The sequence below is a fragment of the Olea europaea genome, unplaced genomic scaffold, assembly GCF_002742605.1.
Source record: "Olea europaea var. sylvestris unplaced genomic scaffold, O_europaea_v1 scaffold1110, whole genome shotgun sequence".
In the NCBI taxonomy this organism is placed as follows: Eukaryota; Viridiplantae; Streptophyta; class Magnoliopsida; order Lamiales; family Oleaceae; genus Olea; species Olea europaea.
The window spans coordinates 160,722-187,200 of NW_019228470.1; the positions used below are offsets into that span (position 1 = coordinate 160,722).

The following is a 26,479-nucleotide window of genomic DNA, read 5'->3' on the forward strand; positions in this document are numbered from 1 at the left end:
CGTTGCGTTCTTACGAAACAACACAAAGAAAGTTTTTTGGTAATATCCAATAATTAAATTAATATTACATCTTTGTTCATTAGCCGATAGAAGTACCTTGCTTCCTGTCCCGGCTTAGGGACAGGGTTAAAAATAGGTGCGCCACATGTTTTTAATCCTGTCCCCAAGTCGGGATAGGTGATTTTATCCCCAATAGACATGGCGCTCCTGTTTTTAAACCTGTCCCCAAACCGGGACATGTGATTTTATCCCCAGTAGAATTGGTTGAACCCAATATTCACAGAAAATAATTTGTATAATAATAACAATAATAAATTTTGAATTTACATGTAATTTTTTATTGAAAAGATTTGTAATTAAAAATAATTTTAAAAAATATATATTTACACAATAGAGCTCAAACAGAGATGCTATACTCAAAGGATCTGTTTAATTGCAAAGATGAAATTTAGGTAAAAGAAAACGTATTGAAAGGAATTGAATTATCTAAAATTTGTTTTAGTGAAAATTGTCAATTAATAGTGTTAGATTGGTATAATTTTTCGCCTGAAAAATTTAAAATAAAAGCGTCTTTTGGTGTTCGTTTGACTTTATTTTTCATGAAAATTGTCAATTTAAAGGATATTCACTTCTAAAATTGTTTCTAAAATTTGTTTCCATTGCCCAAAAAAATAAAAAATCATTAATATTTTGGTATTCGTTTGACTTTGTTTTATATGAAAATTGTTAATTTAAGAGATATCATCTTTTACAATTATTCCTAGAATTTGTTCCCATTACCAAAATTTAAAAAAAAATGAAAAAAGAAGAAAAAGGTGTAATCCACCAAAATAAGGAAAATGCACGCGTGAGCAAAACATGGAAAATAAATTCCATGAAAAAGAAATGCAATTAAACACCTAAAAAGTTGAAAAATGGAATTCAATGTCTATCAAACAGGGCCTAAAGGTATTTTCAAAATAAGGATTCACTATAAATAATCTATCATAACCCTACTTGAAATTAGTAAATTATATTATGCCATACAGTGAACATGGATAGATTGTAGAATCACTTAAATTTCTGTATATCGATCTATTTTAATGTTCAATTTGCACAACAATCTTTGAGCTTTTTGATATAACTTAAAAATCAAAATTTTGACCGTCATTTCACTATTTTAGCTATCATTTTTGAATTTATCTTTCCCAGGCAGGACCCACTTTATCTATAACTGTCAAAAAATCAATTATTAAAATTCCAACCAAACAAACGCTTTATTTATAAAATAAAAGCACGACCGTTGTCAAAATTACTTTCCTATCAAATATTTACAAAGAGCCATTGCACAAACTTGGACAAACTTTCAGCCGAAGCTACTCTTGGTGTTAACTGTTCCAGCACCAGCCCAAAGATCAAGCTTCAACTTGACCCAACCGAGTCGGCACTGCTTAACATCCACAAATAGAAGTCCAAAGATACAAAATCGACAATCATAATCACTTAATTTTTAATTTAATTCACTACTTTAGCAGTATAAAACATAGCATAATAAACACAATACCACAGTACTGTATACAATCAGTTCATGTCAATAGCAACAATAGTCTCCAACATTCATAGTTAGGGAGAAATTGTAGGGAAATATGCATATACTGCAAAGAGCATGTTGCATTGTGCTTAAAAGTAACTTAAAAACATTAGTTACTTTTAACTAAAGCTAAACATGCTCAAAGCTGCAAAAGCTAGGCTATCATAGTTCACTGGACACAATAGAACATTTCACACATACGGCAACATCAAAAGCTGTATTTATTTGGCATCCAACGGCCTAAAAGCAGCAGCAGCACTCCTCCAACACACAGCAACAGCAAAGAGCTGCCAAGCTGCAATAAATCATGTTATTAGTCCAATCCAACCTAAGTTCATTGAATAATGTTATTTAGAACCACTTGTGATAAATCACTAATCTAGTTGGTACTAATATGATATTAAATGCTAAGTACAATAAAAATGAGTAATTTAATTCCACCTTTGATCGAGTCTATCACATTATCACATAGCATCACCTAGTTGGTACTAATGTGATATTAAATGCCAAGTACAATTAAAATGAGTCATTTAATTCCACCTTCAATCGAGTCTATCACATAGAACCACCTTGCCTGGTGTTATAGAACCATTAATGCTATATAACAATAATCAAGTTCATTTGCATCCCTTAAACTACTTTATGAACCTGTTGTTAATTTGTCTAGCTTATTTTATAAATCTATGGAAAGGACTCCATCACGCTCAAGCCAAAGTTCCACTTGGTTCATGAATTCATTGGGTTTTCAATTGACAGCATAAAATAGAACTGGAAATGCAAGATATGGTTTTGAAGAGTTCAATAGTCGAGATCTTCTTCCAGCAGTCCCCTCAAATATATCATAAAAGAAAAGTAAGACAAAAAAAAAAAAAAAAAAAAAAAAAAAAAAAAAAAAAACAACTCTAAACTCCATCCCCAAGAAAGATCTGAGCTTCTTGAAATTATGCCAAAAACCTCGAAGTTCGAGAGATCCATATTGACAATTAGGAACCAAGACAAGATAATTACAAGACATCAATTTAACTATTATCAAGAACAGGGAATGCTTCCATGCTTATGAGGTAAAAAGAGAGAATTGAGAAATTCTGGTGTAGATTAAGGCAGGTTGAATAAATAGCCCTCTAGTTAGCAAAAATGGGATATGGTGAGATTCGTAGGTGCGAAATACAAGAATAAGTAGCAGCTCCATTCCAACTATTTTCTAACAGTAGCCAACAATATCCCAAAATCACAGTTGTGGGATGAACTAAAGATCAATTTCCAAGTTTAATATACTAAATTTGATCTTTAATTTTCCTTGCTCAAATATAGTTTTGAACAATTAAATATATTCGGAATATTTCTATCACAAAGGAGGAGGTTTTCGGCCTCGGAACCATCGGATTTCTCTTAAATATCGGCCACTCACCACTTTATTATGATTTTCCAACACAAATTTTAAACGACTTAACATATTTCGAAGAATTATTCTCAAAACTAGAATTGTTAGTTGCGGTCTACACTAGTCAACTATAAAATCTATGGGAGGGATCTAGTATTTATGTATATTGAGTAGGTAAATTTATCAAATTATAAGTGAAATTTAGATTAAAACTAAATTATGCCGATGCATAATTAATTGAATAATTTGTCGAATCAGAGGGGGGATGACGTACCATCCCTTGAGAAATGAGCAACATCCACTACTGTTCTCATGCTGGTGGGTGTGCTGCGGTGGTGGTAGTGGTGGAGGGTAATCATTATTGAAGTAGCCCTGATAAGAAGGGGGGCCAGGAGGTGGAGGTGGAGGCGGAGGAGGATACCCGTACCCCGGCGGAGGAGGCGGCGGTGGGTAGTCTCCTGGTGGCCGATTATACCCTAAAAATGATATAATAAAATTAAACAATATTTATATGCAATAAACACAATTAAAAAGTTTATTAACTAGAAATTTGATGGATTCTTGCCTGGTGGAGGATGGGGTCCTTGATGAACATGCTGATAACTCATGGTTACAGATAGCAGAACCGAGATCAGGGAATTTTTTGGGAGGAGAGGAGAGGAGAGGAGAGGTGGGGAGAAAATTTTATGATAAATAAGAAAAATAGTTTAATGGACAAGACTTCACTGTCTTGGCCAGTCACGTGTCGCATGGAAAATTGAGCTACCACTCAATTATGTCGAAAAAAAAATAAAAAGTTGCAGATGTAATTCCAATTTTTTCAATTTTCTGCAACTTTAACTCAAATATTTCTTTTGTTACAACTGGGGTCTCAAACCTTTTATTCTCTACAATGAAACAATTTAAAAAGGTGAAATAGTAATTTTATATTTTTTCACATTTAATAATTAAATTAAAAAAGTTCGCATTCTTTATCCACTCTATCTCAACCAAACCAAATCAAACCAAAGAATACCCATTCATAGCCGCACAGTCTGCAACCACCACTGTAACCAAGAGAAGATATTTCATTTCAAATCCAACAACAATTGGAATTCGATCGCTTCATTGCTCAATGAGTAAGATGTTTAATATCTCAATTTATTCTTTTATTACTGTAATCATTTTCGTTGTAAATATTATATGAATTTACTATTAACTGGATATTTTGTAACAGATTGAGAAAGTTAGGATGGAAATGGAAGGCAAATGAGATATTCAAGGATCGTGACAGCTATTAGAGGCAACATAATGAAGAAATTGAAAGCAAAATAAGATGAAACTGAAAAAATTGGAAAATTGGAAAATTAAACTGCGTCTTGGACGGGAGATAGAAGTCCATGTGTTTAGAGAATCAAATATGAATCGATTTGGCACAAACAAATGAAGCCATCACAATAACTTTGACATGCAATCTTAATCAGGTTCTAACTCAATTCCAAGCCATCACAATCATCGCCTTCACGCCATCAAGGAATTAGATGGTGGCGGCGGCGGCTATGGATTAGCGAGTTTTGGTTTGGGTTGGGTTGGATTGGGGTGAAATTTGGGAAGAAGTTAATTTTTTTTCTTTTCACTATTTATTTATTTTGTGTAAAAAGTACAAAATTACTACTTTTTTCGCTTCTCAAATTACTCAAGCGGTGGTCAAAATTATATTTCTTAGTAAATTAATGGACATTCGTCGCTAGAAATAAAAAGTTTTGGACCTTGAGTACAATATATAAAAATTAGAATGAGAGTTGCAAAATATTAGAACTGACAACTATTCCGGAGAAAAATATGGTTTGCACGGCTCCCATGACACGAGGAGCTTCAGATTTGAGATAGCGCAAGTTTTGGATTATTAACGACGGCTAAGATTGTTAATTTTTATTGTAATCTATGTTTAACTTTCTTCATTGTTTGACTAATAAAATTGGGAAAGACTAAGGGTTGATTTTACCTTTGAAGTTTACTAGTTGGTTTCGTTTGATTTTTTTGCAAAGTGTGCACAAAATTAGGCTGAGGCACGACCCCTCGATTCTATTGTAGGAAGATTAATTTTTGTGTGTTCGAAACTTGTGAGAGATGCTCATATATATATATATATATATATATATATATATATTTATATTTATATTTATATTTATATTTATTTATTTATTTAACAAAGATAGTCGAGAAAATTAGTGGTGTAAAAAATGCTTTAATACTTTTTTAAGTGTCTAAATATAGCTAAACGGCAGAGCCAATGACAATGAGTTGTGATGGGAAGGAGATGGTTGCTAGATTCAGAGGGTTCAAAAACTTGTGAACGATGAGAATGAAAACTTGAAAATTCATCAATTTAAAAGATAGGAGAAGCACAATCCCAACTAAGGAATAACTTACTTCTAGTATATCACTTCTTATTTTGAATGATCATGCATGTCAACTTTTCTCAACAATACTCTCCATCTTTTCGCCTACTTATCCTTAGGAGGAATAGCATGATAAAAATAAAGGTAATCTACCCAATTCACTCCTTGCGCCCTCATAACTTAGGACGTTAGTATTAAATTAAAAAGTCAATCGAACGTAAGTTTATCTTATAGTTTGAGCCTTGAATTGGAGTGGATTGCATTTGTATCAATTAGGGTTCTTTCTTCCCTTTGTTACTAGATGTTGAGACAATATTTTATGTATGTAAAACCATATTATCCAAATTAATGTTCTTTAAGAGTTAGGATATTGTAAAAAGTCAATAACCAAATACACTAAGAAAAGAATGGAGTGGTTAAATCTACAAAATTTTATTTATGATAATAATATCCAACACGCAATAATGTGGACAGACATGAATACGTGGGAGCTCAGTATTTTTCGATGTGGAAACATCATAAATATTTGCTACCCACTGGTAAAATCATATACATCATTCTAGAAGACTCACGCGGCTAAGGTTCTATATTTCTACGAAACTTAATCACAAAGTAAACAGTTCTTGTTATATATAATAGATCTAACAACGAATGATAAAAAAACCCTCTTTGATTTGAGTTACAGTTGAAATTTGAAAATCATGGCAGGCACACCTGAGAAAAATAAATCATATCCAGAATCTCCATCTTCTCCAAAAGCTAAAGAGCCAGAGGTTCACCAAGATACGCAGAAATGGGGCACTCACGTTATGGGTCAGCCGGCGGCACCAGAAGTTCACCCAGATAATCAGAAAGCAGCCCTTTGGACCCCTGAAGGCCCACACCAGTACTACCACAACCACCCTTATCTCGTCTATTCCCCTGTCGAGAAACCCGCAGATAACCCTTTTGAATATGTTGTCAACATGTTCAATTCTTGGAGTCAAAAAACTGAGACCATAGCCCGTAATATCTGGCACAACTGTAAGTCCCGAAGTTATTATTTTTACACTTGATTAAGAGTATCTGAGGATTAAAACATTGTTTGATTGATTGATTGAAGTGAAAACTGGACCATCTGTGTCGGAAGCTGCTTGGGGGAAGGTTAATTTGACTGCCAAGGCTTTAACAGAAGGGGGATTTGAGTCTATGTTCAAGCAGATTTTTCCTACTGATCCAAATGAAAAGCTGAAGAAAACATTTGCCTGTTATCTTTCCACTACAACTGGCCCAGTTGCTGGAACTCTCTATCTTTCAACGGTTCGTGTGGCTTTTTGCAGTGATCGTCCATTATCTTTCAGAGCTCCATCTGGGCAAGAAACTTGGAGCTATTACAAGGTAAGTTGTCGATTCTCTTAACAGTTTAAAACCGTTTTGAAATAGTATTAATTAAAGAATATGAACAGGTGATGATACCTTTGGGAAACATTGCATCTGTGAATCCTGTGGTTGTGAGAGAAAATCCACCGGAGAAATATATTCAGATTGTGACAGTCGATGGACATGAGTTTTGGTTTATGGGTTTTGTGAATTTTGAGAAAGCAATTCATCATCTGTTGGATTCTGTATCAGATTTTAGGGCAGCTGCTAATGTGGTGGTTCAACCAGTTGCTGGCTAAATAATGCATCAATTTCTCTTTGTTTATATGTTTTAGACAGTTCTGATTGCCTGATTTTGTAATTTTTTTTTTTTTAATTTTTGTTTTTCGTTTTTGAATATTTATGTTTTGTGTTAACATAAATGGTTTAACTATCTATTAAGATTTAACTCTAATTGATAATTGACGTTTAAATCAATTATATCAAATAATTCAAAGATATTTAGATATCTATGTTATGGCTAACTTCACTTTTTATATCACCATTCACCAGCAATCAGTGCATTTAGAATATTCTGTCGCTATTCTATAAATTAAAAGGTTGAACCCGAATCTTAAGGGTCCCCCATCGTCCCTGTCCTGGAGTATCGTGAGGGAGGTAAATCGCAGGTATGTCTCCAGGGGTACAGGGTGAAAGGCTGCTTGTATATTTGCACTTACCTAAGAGCCAAATCTATATTTCAGGATTAGAACCCCTGACGTAACAACCTCAAGTAAAGTTGGATTTCTCCACCTTCCCTTTTTACCACTTGGAGATGTGCCCCTGGGGGCAAATCGCTATTCTATAAATTCATCACATGGAGGGAGGATGAAAGGCACGTTGAAGATTGTTAATTTGGTGAAAACCGTATTTGTTCCCCTTTTCTATCTATCTCTAAATCTCTTTTCTGCTTCTTCTTCTTCTTCTTCTTCTTCTTCTTCTTCTTCTTCTCTTTCATTTTCTCTAATTCTGTTTTTCTTCCTCTTCTATTTATCTGAATCTGAAGCCTCTTATCAGATTTTCTACACTTAACCCTCCCTTTCTGTTTATATTTCATTATTTCATTTTAATTAATAGAGTTATATTATGCAGAACTCTTTCAAGAATATTACAAATTTGAATTTACACGTTCTGAAACTTCACAAAAATACCATTGGACACCAAGAATAGTAACTGATTTAGGCTCAGATCTTTGTACCATTCTGTATCATCAAAGGAGGCCCTAACTCGAACCATAACCCTCACAAGTACCCAACGCGGGGTTGCGTCAATGGACAGATTTTGGACTCTGAGAACAGATTTCAGTTTACTCACATGGAGAAAACACACAGATTTCGATCTCACAAAGAGAAGAAGATCAACTTACATAGAGGAGACGAACAAACCAAGAACAGGAACCAGAAGGTTCCAAACACCTGAAGGAGAAAGAGAAATGAAAATCTTGCAAATTAGGGTTAGAAAACCAATCGACTGGAGATCTGCATCTCAATCCAACGGTCCAGAGCAACTCTCACACAATTGGACTGAATATCGGGTCGTGGTAAGTGCGCTATCTCAGATAATATTATTGGGCAAGGTTATTTGTGTAGTATGTGGGCCGAAGGCCAATATCATCATTGTTTAAAATTGTTGGACCAAGACTGGCATCACAGCCCAACAATTCTTCACCTTGATGCCAGTGGTAATACAAGCAGCTAGTTAATACATTCTACAAAACTTATTTAAAGAAAAAACACAAAAGCTTCCTAGTATTTTCAGTAAGCACCAAGTATACAACTTGCAAACACCACAGAAATTGCCCAGTATCAACATTCAACATTTACAAACTAGTTTTAAACTTTTTTGAAGGCAATAATTTTGTCTCCATGTCTGCTAGATTACATTCAGTAGCAATTTTCTCAAGAATGAAAATTTCTTTAGAGACAATATCTTTTATAAAATGTAATTTTACATCAATGTGTTTTGTTCTTTCATGATATGCTGGGTTTTTACACGTGTATGGCACTCTGACTGTTTGAATATAGTACAACAAGACTGCTTACTTTATTTTTTTCAGAAAGTAAACCTTTAAGCGATAAGGTTTCTTTGATTGCCTTAGTTGCAGCCATGTATTCTGCCTCAGTGGTAGACAAAGCTAATTGGTTGGAGTTGTGACTTCCAACAATACAAGTTCCGCACAAAGTAAACACATAGGCAGTTATAGATTTCTTATTCTCCCTATTTTCAGCAAAATCAGAATCAACAAAGCCCTTAAGTACCACACCCTCTTTGTAAGCACTAAAAGCTAAGTCTAAGTGTGATGAATCTTTCAAATACCTCAATAACCATTTTAAATCAACCCATTGTTCAGGTCTAAGGTTAGCCATGAATATGCTAAGTGTGCTAATGGAATGAGCCACATCAGGCCTAGTGCAAACCATGGTATACTTGACTGATCCTACTGCATTAGCATAGGGTATCTTTTCCATTTGTTTAATCTCAAATTCACTTACTGGACATTGGTCCTTACTTAGTTTAAAATGGCTGGCTAAGGGGAGAGTAATAGATTTTGCATTATTCATAGCAAATCTAACTAACTTTTTCTCAATATAACATGTTTGTTTTAGGCTCAATGTTCTATTACTCCTATTTCTGATTATTTCCATCCCCAAAATTCTTTTAGCATGGCTAAAGGTCTTTCATTTCAAATTCTTTCCTCAAAGATTCTTTAATATTATTGACCATGCAAGTTTTGCCCTATCAATAACATATCATCAATATACAAGAGTATAAAAGCAATACTTTCGTTTTCTTAACCACACTTAAAGTAAAGACAATGATCAAATTTACTTCTTGTAAAATCAATTATAGATACAAATTTATCAAATCGTAAATACCATTGTATTGGAGATTGTTTTAAACCATACAAGGATCTTTTTAATAAGCAAACATGTTCAGGCTTAGATTCATCAACAAAACCATGTGGTCGTTTCATATATATCACTTCATCAAGATCACAATGCAAGAAGGCCGTTTTTACATCCATTTGTTTGAGTTCAAGATTATAATGTGTCACAAGAGCAAGATAACTCTAATAGTATTGTATTTAACTACCAGGGAGAAAATTTAATTATAATCTATGCATTCTTTTTGTGTAAACCCCTTAACTACAAGTCTAGCGTTAAATTTTATATGCATTTTCTCATCATTTCCCTCATTAACAGTAAATATTCATTTACAGTCAACAATAGACTTACCAGCAGGTTAGGAACTAAGTTCCAAGTCTTATTTTTCATTAAGGAGCCCATTTCATTTTTCATAGCAACCTTCCAGTTTACAGATTGCTGGCTGTTAATAGCCTCTTCATAAATTTAGGTTCTTTAAAGACAAGATCTTGATAAGAAAGAACGGCAAGTGAAAGGTAATCCCTATACCTAATGGGTTCTTTTATCTCCCTTCTTATTCTATCTCTAAACAATTGATAATCATCTAATTCTATAGGCTGATTTCTATGCTTTCTTGCACACCTTCTTCATTTTCATAAGGATGTGAAGGATTTTCTGCCTCTTCCTCCACCTGTTCACTTAGAACAGGTTCAGATGGAGCATCAACCTCCACCCGCGATCTGGTTTTATTATTCTCTTCTTTTTCAAATTGGCAATTTGACTCAATATCATTCAAACAAGGCATTTTTGATTCATCAAAAATAACATCTCTACTTGTGATGATTTTAAAATCCTTTGTTTCCTTACTCCACAGTCTATAGCCTTTTACCCCATCAGGATAGCCTAAGAAAACACATTTAATGGCCCTAGGTTCTAACTTACTAACACTCTGATAAGAATAGGTCGCACACCCAAAAATTCTTAAATGTGAGTAATCAAGGACAGGACCAATCCATTGTTGTTCAGGTGTTTTATCACCTAGAGCACTTGAAGGTATTCTATTCACAATGTATATAGTTGTCATCAAAACATCACCCCATACGACTTTGGGAACACCAGAACTTATAAGCATACACCTCACTTTATCCAATAAAGTTCTGTTCATCCTCTCAGCAACTCCATTTTGCTGATGGGTATAAAGTGCAGTCCTATGTCTATTAATTCCAGCATTACTATAGAGCTTATCAAACTCCTTATTGCAGAATTCCAGGCCATTATCAATTCTAAGCACTTTAACTCTCTTCCCAGTTTGATTTTCTATCAAGTTCTTCCAAATTTTAAACTTTTCTAGGGTTTCAGATTTATGTTTCATTAGGTAGACCCAAACTTTCCTAGAACAGGCATCAATCAAGGATAGAAAATAATTATTTCCTCCTTGAGTGATAGAGGATGAAGGCCCCCCACAGATCAGCATGTATATACTCTAAAATAGAGGTGGTCCTATACTTTCTAGTGTTGAAATGTAGCCTATGCTGCTGACCTAAAGTGCAATTTTCACAAAAAAGGCACTTTAGATATGGAGTCCTTTTTAAACACACCCATTTTGTAAAGAATCTGTAGACCCTTCTCACCTACATGGGCTAATCTCTTGTGCCATTTTAAGGTGGCATCAAGCTCAGCACTGGAAGATTCACCATATTCATCACTATTATAGTGGCCTTAACAACATAAATTTCATTTCTTTTAATTCCCCTAAAGATGACAAGAGAGCCCTTAATCACCTTTAAGAATCCATCACCAATTTTACCTTGTAAGCCCAAATCATCCAGGTTACCCATTGAAATCAGATTCCCGTTCAAATCAGGAACATATCTAACCCTTTCAAGGGTATAGATATATCCATTTTCAAATTTCAAAGTAACCTTTCCTTTACCCTCAACTTTACAGGCTATGTTGTTTCCCATCACCGTCTCTCCTTCATTTATTTTCTTAAAATTTACTAGCCAATTTTTCCTAGAGGTCATATGGAAGGTACAACCAGAGTCCAGAATCCATTCCTGAACCTGATTTCCTTCATTAACAACATTAGCAATACGAGGGTCAGAAGTTTGTTCGGTCATAGAATAGACATTAATTGTAGTGGGTTCTACTACATTTCCTTCATCAACCCTTTTTGTTTCTGTTGGTCATAGAATAGACATCAATTGTAGTGGGTTCTACTACATTTCCTTCATCAACCCTTTTTGTTTCTGTTCATTTTTCTTTTTGTAACAGTCCTTTATAAAGTGTCCTATTTTTCCACACCCATAGCATTTTTTATTCCTGATTTTGGATTTAGATCTATCACTACTCTTAAACTTTCTCCTATCAGTAGTTCCTTGACTACTTTGACCTTCCTGAGTGGAATTAAATCTGGTTGGGGCCCTACCCCTAACAAATAGATTTTCTGGTCCAACACTATTCCTTTCAGTTTTAAGTTCAAGATCCTTACTCTTCAAGGAGTTTATTACTATGTCAGATGTAAGGGTGTCTCTCACATACTTTATTGTTGCTTTTAATTCTTTATATGTTTCAGGGATAGAATTTAAAAGGACTACAACCTTGTATTATTTTGAAACTTTATCACCGGCATTAGTTATGTCTTGCACTAACTTATTAAAACTGTCAAGACTATCTTCTAAGTCCTTAGTGGGGTCAATCTTAAAAAGAAATTTTTTTTCCAACAGAAACAATTTATTTGGTAAAGATTTGACCAGATAAAGTTTCTCTAATTCATCTTATAATGTTTTAGCATCATCATGCTTACCAACTTTTCTTAGCACTTGATCAGACAAATGTAAAATAATAAAAGTATATGCAAGTTCATCAGATTCTTGCTGTTGATAAGCTGTCATAGTTTCAGGATATTATTATGTTATTGCTTTAACAACTTTTTGTTGAACTAAGACACCTCTCATTTTTTGTTGTCAAATGGGGAAATCCAGTTTTCTATCAAAAACACCAAGTTCAAAAAAAGTGTTTGTCATTTTCAAAAACAAGAAATAACACAAAGTACTTCAAAGTTTTTGAAAAAGACTTGACAACTGATCAATCTTGAACAACAGAAGTGTTTTGACTTTCACAAATTTTGAGAGAGTCAAAAGATCACACAAGAGTATAATAAAGAAATCAGATAGGAATATCACAATTATGTAAACAGTAAAGACGTACAATCTCTCAAAATCAAGTGAACATGAAACTAATCACATATTACTATACAAGATGATCAAATTCACTAGGATTCCATGAGAATTATGTTCTCAGGCCAAGACTCAATTTGAACATCCCAAGAGCAATATAGTATACTTCAATAACAAGTCACACAGATCCAAAAATTATTAAAAAATATACTAATCAAGTGAACATAAACGTGAGAAATGCAGTTAAGACACATAAAGAGAACACATAATATCACAAAAATAATCAGATCAGTACTATGGGTATAATAGAATGCAAACCAGAGGGTGATTCATAGAAATTTAACCACCAATCCAACCAAAGCAAAAGGGATTAGTTTAGGACCCATTAACTCCAGTAGCAGAAACAAGAAATGTATAGGTCCAGGGGCAATCCACCAAGATTTTATTCACCTTGGGGTCCAACCACCAACCTCACCCAGAAATCACCCAAGATTTTCAGATTTTCACTCGAGACAAGCAGATCCGTAAGTGGAACCCTTAGATCGAACCAAAATCAGATCTAGGGTTTCACGAAATATCAATTGATCTAAGGACAGAACACAGGAAATTGATTTTCCAAGTTCCAGAACTTGATCGAAGGTAAGAAATCACAAGATCGATACTTTGATACCACTATTATACAAAACTCTTTCAAGAAAATTACAAATCTAAAATTACACTTTCTGGAACTTTACAGAACTACCACTGGACACCAAGAATAGTAATTGATTTAGGCTCATATTCTTGTACCCTTTTGTATCATCAAAAGAGGCCCTAACTCGAACCATAACCCTCACAAGTACCCAACTTGGGGTTGCTTCAATGGATAAATTTTGGACTCTCAACACAGATTTCGATCTCACAAAGAGAAGAAGATCAACTCATAAAGAGGAGATGAACAAAACAAGAACAGGAACCCGGAAGGTTCCAAACAGCTGAAGGAGAAAGAAAAATGAAAATCTTGCAAATTAGGGTTAGAAAACTTGTATTTATAGTAAAACCAATCAACCGTAGATTTGCATCTTAATCCAACGGTCCAGAGCAACTCTCACACAATTGGGCTGAATATCGGGTCTTGGTAAGTGAGCCATCTTAGATAACGTTATTGGGCAAGGTTATTTGCGTAGTATCCGTGCCAAAGGCCAATATTATCATTGCCTAAAATTATTGGAACAAGATTGGCATCACAGCCCAACAAGTTACAACTTGGGTTATTCCCAACTGGCTGCTTTCAGTTGTGTGTTGAATTTGAGTTGATTTTGATTGAAGTTGAGCTCCAGCCATTAAAAATGGTACGAGAGCAGCTACAATCCTTGGGTATCTTTCAATTGGATGGCATAATGGAAAAATTTAATAGGAATTATGAGCTATGATTTCAACAATAACTAAAATGATTGAGGCTAATCAACCTCCAAAGAAAAACAAAAGTAGTTCAATGATAGTGGTGGAAAGCAGGTGAAAAATTGATTAAATTGAAAGATGAGGTGTTGAAATATGCACTCGCAGAGCCTTAAGATATTGGAGTTTGTACAAGTCTAAAGAAGCATTTGGAGAGTGTGGAAAAAGGAGTGGCAGATGATCTTTATAGGAGCTAATTAATGAATTCTGATGAAACTGCCAAGACAATTGAACAACTGAAGGACTCCACAAGCAATATAAATGAAGATGGTGATAGAAAAATGCAGCAAGAGCCAGAGAGTATCGAAATTTTGTAGACGCCAAAGGAGAAAAAGATGAGGCTTATCTGAAAAGCGTAGAATCTGTGACCTTGGACTCTGCAGAAGAAAAGACTTCAAATCTTAATGTAATAGTTGTGGATAGAGAGGAAAAACTTTGTGACAAGTTGGATTCTGAAGTGGTCGAACATGAAGTTTATCCTCAAAATGAAACAAATGTTGAGGTCAAAAAAGACGCTGATTCTGCCTCAAACGTAAATGGTGAAAGTGACAACAAGTTGATTGAGGTATGCAAGACAAAGGCTAGGTAGGAACAGATGCATTTGCTCTCTACGAATTTAGCAGGTGTAGATAACCTTGAAATCATAATCGAAGATTTCAAAGATCTAAGCTTCCTTTGGACCTCAGCTCTGCTGAAATAATGAGATCCATAGAAGTAATTGTTGATTGAACTAACGCAGAGGAGTTAGGTTAAGTGTGTAAAGAGGTAGGCCTTCCTCCTAGAGTTCTCAATATTCTGATAGATCTGGGGCCAGAAGCTAGTGCTTCTTTAGCATTTCATCCTCATGTTGACAACATGGCGTTTACTGGAAGTAGTGCTACAGGGAGCAAAATTATGACTGCTATAACTTATGCCCCATGCAGTCGCGTTCGATCCGTCCCGGTAGCGGCTGCAAAACAGCGTGGATAGCACGCTGCAGTAGGACGGAATAAGCAGAATGCAGGTTGCCTAAAATTGTGTAGTTTTCTAGGGCATTAATGAGGTTTTTCTAAGTCCCGACCTAGCCATTTCGAGAGGAAAAATACATGAACCTGCAGCGGGATATTTTGGGATGCAAGTAGGCAACTTGCACAACTTGTCCACTTGTGCCACTTGCAAAATATTATCAAAGATAAAAGCTAAGCGCGAGTTGACGAAGATATTATCAAAGGTGCAAATTAAGCACGAGTTGGCAAGAAAATATCTACTATGAAAGCTAAGGTCGAGTTGGCGACAACTTGCAAGGAAAGTTGTAAGCTTATCCACTTGACGACAACTAAGCATGAGTTGTAAACAACTAGCACGAGTTGTGACCAACTAAGCGTAGATTGTAAAGTAATGCAACTTGATCTTAAGGGGGTTTAAGTTTTGCCTATAAATAGAGATGAAAGTTTCATTTGTAAATCATGTAGAGTTAAGTGAGTTGATTCATTAGAGAATTTGTAAAGTTTTCTCTTTCATTTATACAAAGAAAGTTTCCCAACCTTACTTGTTTTTCATATATCCCTTACTTTTAAATTCTCGTCTCAACGTGGTATAATTTAGCCTCCTTGGTTAAATTATTTGTGAGCGTGAAAATGCTGACTTAACGTTTTCTCGTGTGATGCGAAAATTGTCAAGCGTTAAGGCCGCATGGTTCTAGTTGTTCGAGTTTAACACTACAAATTTAGAAAGAGGAATTACCCATCCTTCGAACTTTTGAGACACAAGAAAAGTATACTTTTTAACTTATGATATTTATCGTGATTTCAAGAGAAATAATACAATATTTTTCAATATATTGTACTGTGATAACTTGTTCCTTTTTATGAGTGACAAAAATAATTCCTTTTGAAATAATGAGAGAATATCTAATATTCTTCTAAAATGTTGATTTTAAATTTATACTCTTCGAAGAGTAATAATACAATTAATTGTTCCAACTACATTAATGGTTTATATTTGTGATAACAAATCATATTAAATAGGGATATATTTGTAACCTAAAATAGTAACTACACTCTCAAACAAAAAACAAGGCTATAATTTGAAAAACACCAAAAAAAAAAAAAAAAAGTCTAAAAAAACATTTCATCTTCCATTACGTTTATTCATTTGTATTTGTATTGGAGGATTTTGGAATGTAAATTACCTTGATTATTGCATTAAACAATGACTAGTATGAAGAATAGTTTAACTACCTTTAATATTGATTTCATTAATGTAGGTGTATATTAGGAAATATAATAGTAAAATTTATCATTTAAACAATATTAACTAAATTTTCTTAATTTGTATGAAAAAAAGAAATAGAACTATCTTTATGGGATGGGGGAGTAGTATTTTTCAAAAATATTAAAAATTATAGAGTCATGCTCCTTCCAAATCAACACAATATTATTTTAGAATATAGATTTTTATAAGTTGATTTAATGATTTAGCAATTGTTTTTTGGAATGTTTAAGTATTATTATTGCGTTTCGTTTCAGAGCAACAATTGATTATTCTTCTAGTATATTAATTAATATAATATAAAAGTATGCTTCTTCTAGAACAATATGTCAAGTCCTCTAGAATATTGATATTGTAATGTCATGTCCTTTTGGGACAAATAATATTTCACTTTAATATTAGCATGATATAATTTTTTCTTTTTTTTCAAAATCTTCATAATATTTTTCAGGAATATTAATAGAATTATAAATCATGTTTTCCAGAAAAGCACAATTAGAAACAAATACCGTTCAAGAATATGTATGAAAAAATATTATATTTTTTAAAGAGTAATAATACAATATTACTTTAAATATCGTATCTATAAATTTGTGTTTCTTCAAAAGTAACAAATAATATGAATGTAATATTCACTTTTAAGGAATGCTAAAATATTTTACTGGAATATTGATTCATATTATTTCATTTCAAGAATAATATAAAATATTACTGGAATATTGAACGAAATAAATTACGTTCATGTAAATATTTATTTATCATAAAGTCAAATCAATATAATCAAATCAAATAACTATACTTCTTTGTTGTACAATTTAAAGTTAATATAATTATAACATTTTCTTTGAGCAGGTTAAAATAATTGCTTTTAAATTCAATTGGCTCGAATTTTTTGTCTTTCTTCGATTGAAGGAAAAAAAAATTCTAACTCAACTGGTTAAAGATTTGAAAGCAAGAAAGATAAATAAATTATGCTAACTCAATTGATTAGAACTTTTTGCTGATAACGTATTATAAAAAAATAGTAAAAGAGAAGAAGCTAGAGAAGTCAATAGACTTATGTGTATTATATTTAGAACCAAAACTTTATATTTATAGGAAAAAAGTAAGGATACAATGGTAACAAAAATTATGACTACATGACTATAACTGTCATTCTAATAATCATATTATTTACAATAGTGTAAATATATTTACCCGAATTGAAATAATTATTGATTAGGGTTTCAAAATAGTGGTTATTTGGATGTGATTTTAGTTCGAAAATGATGAAATTGAAAGCACGACATCTATCATCTATGATAATGACGAGTTATCATCAAGAGTTTCATTAACCCACTCATACATAAAGAAAGAAAAGAAAAACCTCACATAAGAGAGAAAATATCTCACAACTACAGCACAAAGAATACTGTCACCATGAAAAAAGAGAAGGGAAGGAAAAGTATAGAGAGAAAAAGTAATCTGAATTAATTCTAACAATTAAGAACCATTGATCTCCATCTCAATTCGACAGTTTAGTTTATCACATTTTTCCCATTTTGTCTTGTTTTTGACATTTGTCCATTCGTTTTTGGGAAAACCACACACTGATTGTCTTCTTGTCAACTTTATGTCAAGTCTTTATTTTTTTATTTTTTAAATTATGCACGACACGTCAATGCTAACAAAAATTTGGCTTGTTGACTCAAAATGTCTTCAACGGTATTATGTATGCAATATCTGAATGTGACTATAGGAATCGTGGTATGAATGTGTTTCAACGATGATCGATTTCGGAAAACTTCAACAATTATGAACTTGCTATTCTGAATTCAAAATTCAACAATAATTTGTGATATCATTTTTAAATGTGATTATAATTTGAATGTCTATCCATCTTGACACCCCAGTATGTAAATTCAACAATTATCGTTTGACACTATGGATTTGAAAGTTAAAATCGAAGTAATTTGTGGGATTATAGTTTTAAAATAAACAAAGTGAGTAATTTATGTATGTTACACACCCTAATAATTCAGTAAATCTGTTAAAAATATTAAGCGAAACCTATGTAATTTTGAATTTCTAACATTTTCCAATTAAAATATTTTTAATAGCTAAGGAACCCTTCCCTTAATTTATAAAAACATTTAGGCTTGGGCCCTAAGTCCAACCCATACTGCCGGATATTTTCTGACTCTTGTCCAAGGTATAGTGGCCTATATATGGATTAAGGTTGATTAGATGGAAGTGTTAGGTGGGAGAGTGGAAGCGAGAAATAAGAGACGAATATTATTATTATTATTATTATTATTATTATTATTATTATTATTATTATATATATTTTTTAACAAAGCCGATAAAAAAGGGCTTGGTTCTCGCTGCTGCTCTTATACACTAAAATTTTATTGCAACTTAAATTGAAATTACACCCAAATCTTGAACTCATAAAAATTATTAGAATACACCCGCTAATGACTAATAAATAAAATTTATAATAAATAATAAGGAGAATAAGAATAATAAGAGTCCATCTCATATAGTTTGCACCAATTTGGGGAAACAAATAGTTGCAATTTTCACACCAATTTGAGGTTACATCTTCGATTGTTACACCAAATGAATAATATTTTCTTTATTTTCATATTATATATTAAGCAGCAATTAATTTCTTTCATAAATTATTTAATTATAAACTATATTTTTACTAAAATTAATAAATTAAAAGTTACATTTAACGAACAAAAATATTGTACTTATTAATAATTTAAGAAAAAGCATATAATTGAATACCACAACTAAAGAAATTAAGCTACGTGCAGAAAAAAAGTTAGTATATTCATTCCATAAATAATCAATTAATGCATTTTGAAGTAAAATATGCACATCTTAATCCTTGACTTGTCTATGCCAAGCAAAAACTTATTGAAATCGAGTATTTTCATCTTCAACCATCTCAACATCTGGATTTTTATAATTATCAAATTTGTAACTTTTGAGTTTTAATGAGCACTTTTAACTTAATGTATTCATTACTTATTATTTGATTAAAATTTACAAATAAATGTTATTAAAAATAATATTTATAATAAAATATATTCAAATCATTAAATACTAAAAGGATAGATAAAAGATAGAGAGGGAATTACAATTCGTTGTAATATATGATGAAAGGCAAAACGAAAATAATGAAAAACTTCATTAGACCAAATTGGTATGGTAATTTAGTGTACCCTTGAAGTAGATTTTTACACCAAATTGGTGTACTCTTGGAGATGTCCTAAGCGAGTTGTAGTGCATCTTCATCTATCCATTTTGTCTTCATCAATTGAGGAGTCTTCCTCTTACAATTGTGGAGTTGTAGACATCTATTAGAGTTAATAATTTATCATATCTCGATATCCCGTCATTTATAATACAATGTTTGCATCCGACTAGTAGTGCATCCTACGAGAATTAACTTCATTGCTGAATCACTTGGTCTGTTATGCAATTTTTACATTTTTGACATGAGCTTATGGCACGTACACACGTAAAAAATCTATAGTTTTTATCATCTTAATCGCCTTTTGGCTTCTATTTTGCAGAACTCATTTTTAATCGTATCGATAACATTTATCAACTACTCAATCATACGTTTCATCAACTTTCATAAAAATTTACTAAAAATTTGATATTTAGCTAATTCAACCCGGGCTCAATTATGAATTTGGTATGTTTATTTTCACACATTAAATAATATATTTTAGAGTAAAAGGGTTGTCGGGACAGTGTGTTCGGTACTGTTTACAAAGATTCGAATTGCTAAGATGGAAACAAAAGCATGGAAAAAGAAACAACGCACAGAGAGATATTAGTACTGAGAACAATTGGACCGACGATTTGGTTAAAGCTTTACACATAACTTTTGGACCCTTTATTGTTTCCCTTCAACTATCACATCCTTTTATCTTTGACTAACAAAACTTGTGAACATAAATCTTGAAAAATAATTGTAAAACACGTCAATAATTATTACAAGAATCCCATATAGGATTGATCTTAAAGACAGACAGTTCTAATTTATCGCACATAAATACGTCTAAGTGTTTTTGTTAACTCGTTTTCGGCTCCAACATATAGATATATAAAGATTAAGGCATGAACTTTGATATCGACCTTTCTCTATATATCTATTCTTGGAGGAGACAACGAACACAACAAGGATAGTATAGAGTGGTCTATATCACCCACCCCGCTCCACCTTACCTTCATCTATCTCTATCTCTATCTCTATCTCAATATAAGTCTGGACTAGAGCAAGGTTTCCCCCACCTTTCTTTACAACTCTTGTGTGGACCAATATTCTGATTCCCTCTATACATGTACTTACCCTGAAAAACGAATCTTTTAGGAAGAATGGCCATGCCTTTAACTCTCCAGATAGCCATTATAGACAGAAAAAACAAAATGGAAAACAGAAGGCCAACTTCTTTTGGAGAAAAATAAGTAATTTTTTTACTACACAATAAATAAAACTTTGTTTTGTTACAAGAACATTTGTGTTTAAATTTTAGTGCTATATATGCTTAGCCTTGTACCTTAATGTCATGTTTAGTAGTGAGAAATGAATATTTGGTACTATAATTTGTAGGTGATTGAGAATCTAGCTTTTAGGTATGAGAAAGATTTGTAAGTTGAAATTTTGACAACTTTTTGTGACAAAGGAGTTTATTTTCTATGAATGATTATATTATAGTTAGGTTGTGAATTGTGTGTGAAGTTGGGCTAGTGAGCTTCTCGACTTTGCCATGCCATAGATGACGATATCCTCTTGATCGTGGCTATAACTTGAGTGTTGAGGTCTGATTAGTCTTCTCGACTAGGTACTATTTGAAACACATGACGACTTGAGAGATGATAATGTTGCCTTTTTGTGCTATGAAATGAGGAAATTCATAAAAATCCAAATTATATTTGGCATTATGGGAAGCTTGATCATTCTTTGATCTTAACATTCCAATCTTAATTTGTAACTGAATGAATGAAAACAACACTTTCCAATCATTACACATATCATTCTTGAAGTGGTTGACACTTACACCTATGCCTCTTTTACAGAAATTAAAAACAAGTGAAAAATATCGAGACACCACAAAATCTTAACATAATCTTAAATTTAGCAATAAGAATAGTAGCCCTTTGGTCTGGTTCTACATCCAAATCCACATTCTTAACACTCCATTCAAAAAAAATAAGAGAAAAGCGCAAACATAAAAGCATGTTCGTGTACAATATTAGACTCCACTCGATAGTTCGATGAACAAACTATCGAGTAATGTCTAATCCATGTTATCAAACATGTCAGAAAAGGAAGGATAATTAAAAATGATTTATGGAGAGCCATTTTCGGATCGATCGAAGTAGATAAGTTGACCGCAACATTTGGGGCAATCTTGGAGCTGTTTAGGAACCATGTGGTACATTAAACACCGTTTGCACCCAGCCACGACAAGCACATTCAGATTCTCTTGTTCATTGCTTTGATGATCATTATAATCTTGATTATGATTCCGTTTTGATGAATGTGAAGGCTCGGATGATGATTCCTCACTGTCATACGAGCTGCAATCGTCTTCAGAGTATAAATCCCCATGGCACTCGACGGTGGTCCTCGGATCCTCGGTCACTCTCATTCCCGTTCTCCAATTTATGTAGTATATTTCACCAGTCTGTAATGCATAGAATCAAGAAACATAAAGAACGAAAAGAAACCCAAAAAATCAATCAAAATTGCAATAAAAGTACCCTAAAAGGCTAAAATTTTTAAGGGTTTTCCGTTTCCATTGCTTTTTTTGAAGAAAATGGAAAAGGTAAATAGAAGAACAGTTGATGCCCTTTTTAGGGTTTGGCCAGTGGAAGCCATCGTTTGCTAGATGTGGAGATTAATGAACAAAGAGCAAAGATCTGGGTGAAAGTGTCTATACTGGTTTACCTTCAAATCTAGGCATTGTTCCCAATGGAAAGGGAGTGTGATTTGGGAATTGAGTTCTAAAGCGGCATCCAAATGATGATTTTCCGGTGAAGTTGAAGTGGCTGAGTGGCCAAGCCCCGCTCCATCAACCACCCCGCCGCCGCCGCCAGGGGTGCTGCTTTCTTGGTGGCTTAGAGAACAGTTTTGAAGAGATTTCTCTAAGGATGCAGTTATTGCAGCCATATTTGGAGCTGCCATTTCTACATCCACTAACTTAAATTAACTTACTTAAATTATATGCATTCAAAAATGGAGATAGAGAGAGTTTAAGATAAAAAAAGTAGGGTAAGAATGGAATAAGAAAGGTGGGATTTTTGGGTCAAGATGAGTTTTTATCGCGCGTGAGAATCTTTCAACGATGACCCAGGTCACGCGCATGTGAGTCACGTGACTCCAGACATTCTAATCTGTTTTTTAAATTAAAATTTCTGAGGAAAATTAGGAGAATGAATTGGAATTTGGGAGGGTAGATTTGAGATCTGATAACATAATTATGTTGGTGAGAAACGGTAAAAACGAAAAGAATGCCGGGGTTTTCTTCAACACCACCTGCTTTTTCTGAAACACAAACCAAGTGGAGTAAACTAACAAAAAAATAACTTATTTATGCACCTAATTTAATTTTTCAAATAAAATATTTATATTTTATTTTATTTATTAAGGTCTGTTCAGTAGTGATTATAAAATTGATTTTTTGACTGTTGGAGAGAAAAGTGAATCCTACCTGTGAGTGAAGAATGACTGAAATCATGAAGTAACGATCAACAAATTGATTTTCTGGATTGAAGAATTGCTATCAAACGAAGGCTTAAATATTGAAATATTATAAAACAATTCAGAATGTGAAATTTCTCGAAATGATTTTGCTATTTGTACAAGGGCATTGATACGTCCCTCACAAAAAGGGGGGTCCATTCCGAATAAAAAAATGTGTGGGCCCTCCTGCTGTGAGGGGCGTTTAACCGGGCTTGTCAACGCGTGCCTAGTTACATATAGCACGTTCCTTCTTGAAATGGAAAGAGGTTGTGCAGGCTAGAGATGAACATCGAGGGCAATTAATTGAAAGAATTTTAAAGCCCCTACTTGGTTCAACTAAAAATCAAAATTTAAATAGATTTTGATATAAGGTAACGAAAATTGAGATTAAAAAGTTAATAAATACATGTTCGTGTTTGAAAATGAATTTTTTTAAAAAAATTAAAAATTGGGACCAAAACGGTGCTTTTGTTTAAAAGAGAAAGTATTGGTATTGGTGGTGCAGAATAGAGAATATATTCACGAGAAGGGAATGGGAACCGTAGGTTGGATATTTGGGTCAGTGTTACAAAGGTCCGACACATGTAATTGGTATTTTTCGAATATGGAATCTAATCTGAACTCTTTTCCCTGTCTATCCTGACAACTACCAACTTTCTCTCTTTTTCTGCCTGCCTCAATGTGTTGTGTAGTGTAGCGTAGCTACCTATTCATTATTCTCATAATCAAAATCTTATTTTCAGTTCATTCGAAGTTCAAAATTGGTTCTCAAGTGGTTTTTCTATGGTCCGATTCTTTTGTCTAGCTGGATATAAATGATACTCCCTCTCTCTCGATTAGAAGAGAAAAAAAAAAAATTCGAATAATGATATTTAACACTACTGGACTGATACAACATCAGTCTATGTGACACTAAGTGGTATGTTCAATTAAATGTAGAATTAGATGAGTCATTTGTATCTCTTATTTACTGTCACTCGATTTTATCTGGCATGGTGTCGTAATACTAGTTGTTCTAAATGGCATACCTCTTGTCTTTTGTCAATTTTTATTTTTTAATTTTTGTCTCCGATTAATAAGTTGTGGTGAGGCCAAACTTCTAAAGATTGTAGAGAAAGACACGTTTTCATTGTCTACTTGACTTCATGCCACATCATCTTGACATCGTCCATCTTGTCGTGTATTAAAAAGAAATTTTTTAAAAATGCCCACTTTAGAGATGTGGTACAATTTAAGCTAAAATCCTTCAAGTGGATGGCATCGTGACAAGTAATTCAGTGAACATGAGTCCAAGTATCGATCTCACTAAAACTAAGTATCCAATTAGTTTCAATTACCACTAACTCTAATTGAGTTACAAAATTAACTAGAGATTGATGATTTACAGTTGGTAATAAATCATTTAACTAACCTAACTAACTAGTTATTTTGTTAGGAAGCGATTATGAAACTCAATCAATGGATAAAGCACGTGACTTTAGAAGCTGTCCAATAAGTAAAACTCAAATGTTCACCCTCTTTCAGCCAAATGTCATCATTTAGTACTTAAAAATACATTTTTCGATTTTTTAGGTAATTTTGTTTTATTTAATAATTTCAAATTTATTCCATTTATTGCGGATTAATTCTAAATATTAGGGATTTTAATTTTCATCATTATCTTTAATTTCCATAATTAAAGTTAATCATTATTAAGAATTTAGTAATTATCCAAATTTTAGTTATTGCTTTAAATACGGGTTGCAAGCCTTAGTGACAGTTAATTGAACTTGATTATAATAAAAATTTTGATAATTTTTTTTTTCAATTTTCTCTATTTCTTGGCACTCGTGTGTGAATTAAAAAGTTTGAGTTTCACTATTTTGTTTATTTTCTATAAGCTTTCGCTACAAAACTTCGCTTCTTTTTTAACTTGATCCTTGATTTCTTTCATACTTGCACCATGGGTCATTCATTTTTAAATCTCTACAATTTAGTCCTCATTTCACAATTATCTGTAATTGATCTGATGTAAGTTTCAAAATTTATCAGTTAAGTACTCAAACTTTTAAATGTTGCATTTCACTCTCGAAACTTGTCAATTTTCTTCGGTTACTCTATTTATGCTTCACATTGACTTCATGCAATCTGTATGATCTTCAATTAGGGATGGCAAATGACCCCATCGGCTCGAGCAGCCCACAACTCTATTTGAAAAAAAGTTCGAGCTGACTTAACTTAGGCCAAGCCCAAATTTGGAGACTTGGCTTGAGCTTGGGCTAGCCCTTAACGAGCCACACGGGTCGGCTCGTGAAAATTGCTCATGTAACAGCTTGACCTTATTCGTTGCCAATATTCAATTTTTTGTTTTATTAATATTTAATTTAAAATTAAAATTATAACTTATATATAAATATGCTTACATAATTATATTCATAATTATGCTACAACTATTGTTATTTATAGTTTATTATCATATTCATTAGTATTCTTGTTATATTTTATTGAGATAAATTTTAAAATTTATTATATAGGAGTTAATATAGTATTATTTGTTATCTTGTGATGTTGAAACTTAAAAGATATTTTCTATTTCAATATTTATTAATTCTACAAGTGAATATCAAGATATTTATACACTTAAAAACTGTAATCTAATTTATATATTCCCGTATCTATATAAATATTTTTTTTTATGTATTTTAGTCTAGAAAAAGAACTTGTTTGATTCCCTCAATTAATCATAATTCATCAAGTTCAGAAGTCCGAATAAGTTTTAAAATATGAACTTTTTTTTTTTTTCAACAATCCACAACAACATTGGAGATGCTATTTGGATTTTAAGTTAAAACTTAAAAAGTGAACTTGTTCAAAGGAGTAGTGCAAACTTTTTTATATTATTTAATTGTTTGATATTTATTCGATAAGGGATTATATCCTTAACGGTAAGTAGGTCTTATCAAGATTAGATTTTTTCAGTTGGGGGGCGGGGGGAGGGGAGGGAATAAAATTGCAAAATTCTTTTTTGAAACAAAATAAGCTTAATATCTACAGAATTTGTGGGTTGAGACTTGAGATGAGAACAGAGATGTTCTAGTGAACAATGATGATTAACTGAGCAGTGACAGACTCGGCCCTGGTACAAAGTCACTAAGTCAATGGCCCTGGGCCTCCAATCTTAAAGGGGGCCTCAAAAAAAAAAATTAATAATAATAATAAACTCTCATGGTGTTAGATGGAGCAATCAATGACCCAAGACAAAATGAAAAAACAATAATAAATGTATTAA

The 26,479-nt window shown here is 32.9% G+C and overlaps 3 protein-coding genes across 3 annotated transcripts; 1 reads left to right on the plus strand and 2 right to left on the minus strand.

The window, feature by feature from the left end:
• Window positions 1-1,475: 1,475 nt before the first annotated feature.
• Window positions 1,476-3,640, minus strand: LOC111373319 (cysteine-rich and transmembrane domain-containing protein WIH2-like). Its single transcript, XM_022995831.1, has 3 exons — window positions 3,517-3,640; window positions 3,226-3,427; window positions 1,476-1,865 (listed from the first exon to the last, which is right to left on the minus strand). Exons 1-3 carry the CDS (start codon window positions 3,557-3,559, stop codon window positions 1,811-1,813), a joined length of 300 nt encoding a protein of 99 aa, XP_022851599.1. The 5' UTR covers window positions 3,560-3,640; the 3' UTR covers window positions 1,476-1,810.
• A 2,263-nt stretch (window positions 3,641-5,903) lies between these two features.
• On the plus strand, window positions 5,904-7,067 carry LOC111373320 (GEM-like protein 5). The gene is made up of 3 exons (XM_022995832.1): window positions 5,904-6,355; window positions 6,435-6,709; window positions 6,778-7,067. Exons 1-3 carry the CDS (start codon window positions 6,034-6,036, stop codon window positions 6,988-6,990), a joined length of 810 nt encoding a protein of 269 aa, XP_022851600.1. The 5' UTR covers window positions 5,904-6,033; the 3' UTR covers window positions 6,991-7,067.
• A 14,504-nt stretch (window positions 7,068-21,571) lies between these two features.
• Window positions 21,572-22,764, minus strand: LOC111373321. The gene is made up of 2 exons (XM_022995833.1): window positions 22,417-22,764; window positions 21,572-22,153 (listed from the first exon to the last, which is right to left on the minus strand). The coding sequence occupies exons 1-2, from the start codon at window positions 22,651-22,653 to the stop codon at window positions 21,815-21,817; spliced, it is 576 nt and encodes a 191-aa protein (XP_022851601.1). The 5' UTR covers window positions 22,654-22,764; the 3' UTR covers window positions 21,572-21,814.
• Between the last annotated feature and the right edge of the window lie 3,715 nt (window positions 22,765-26,479).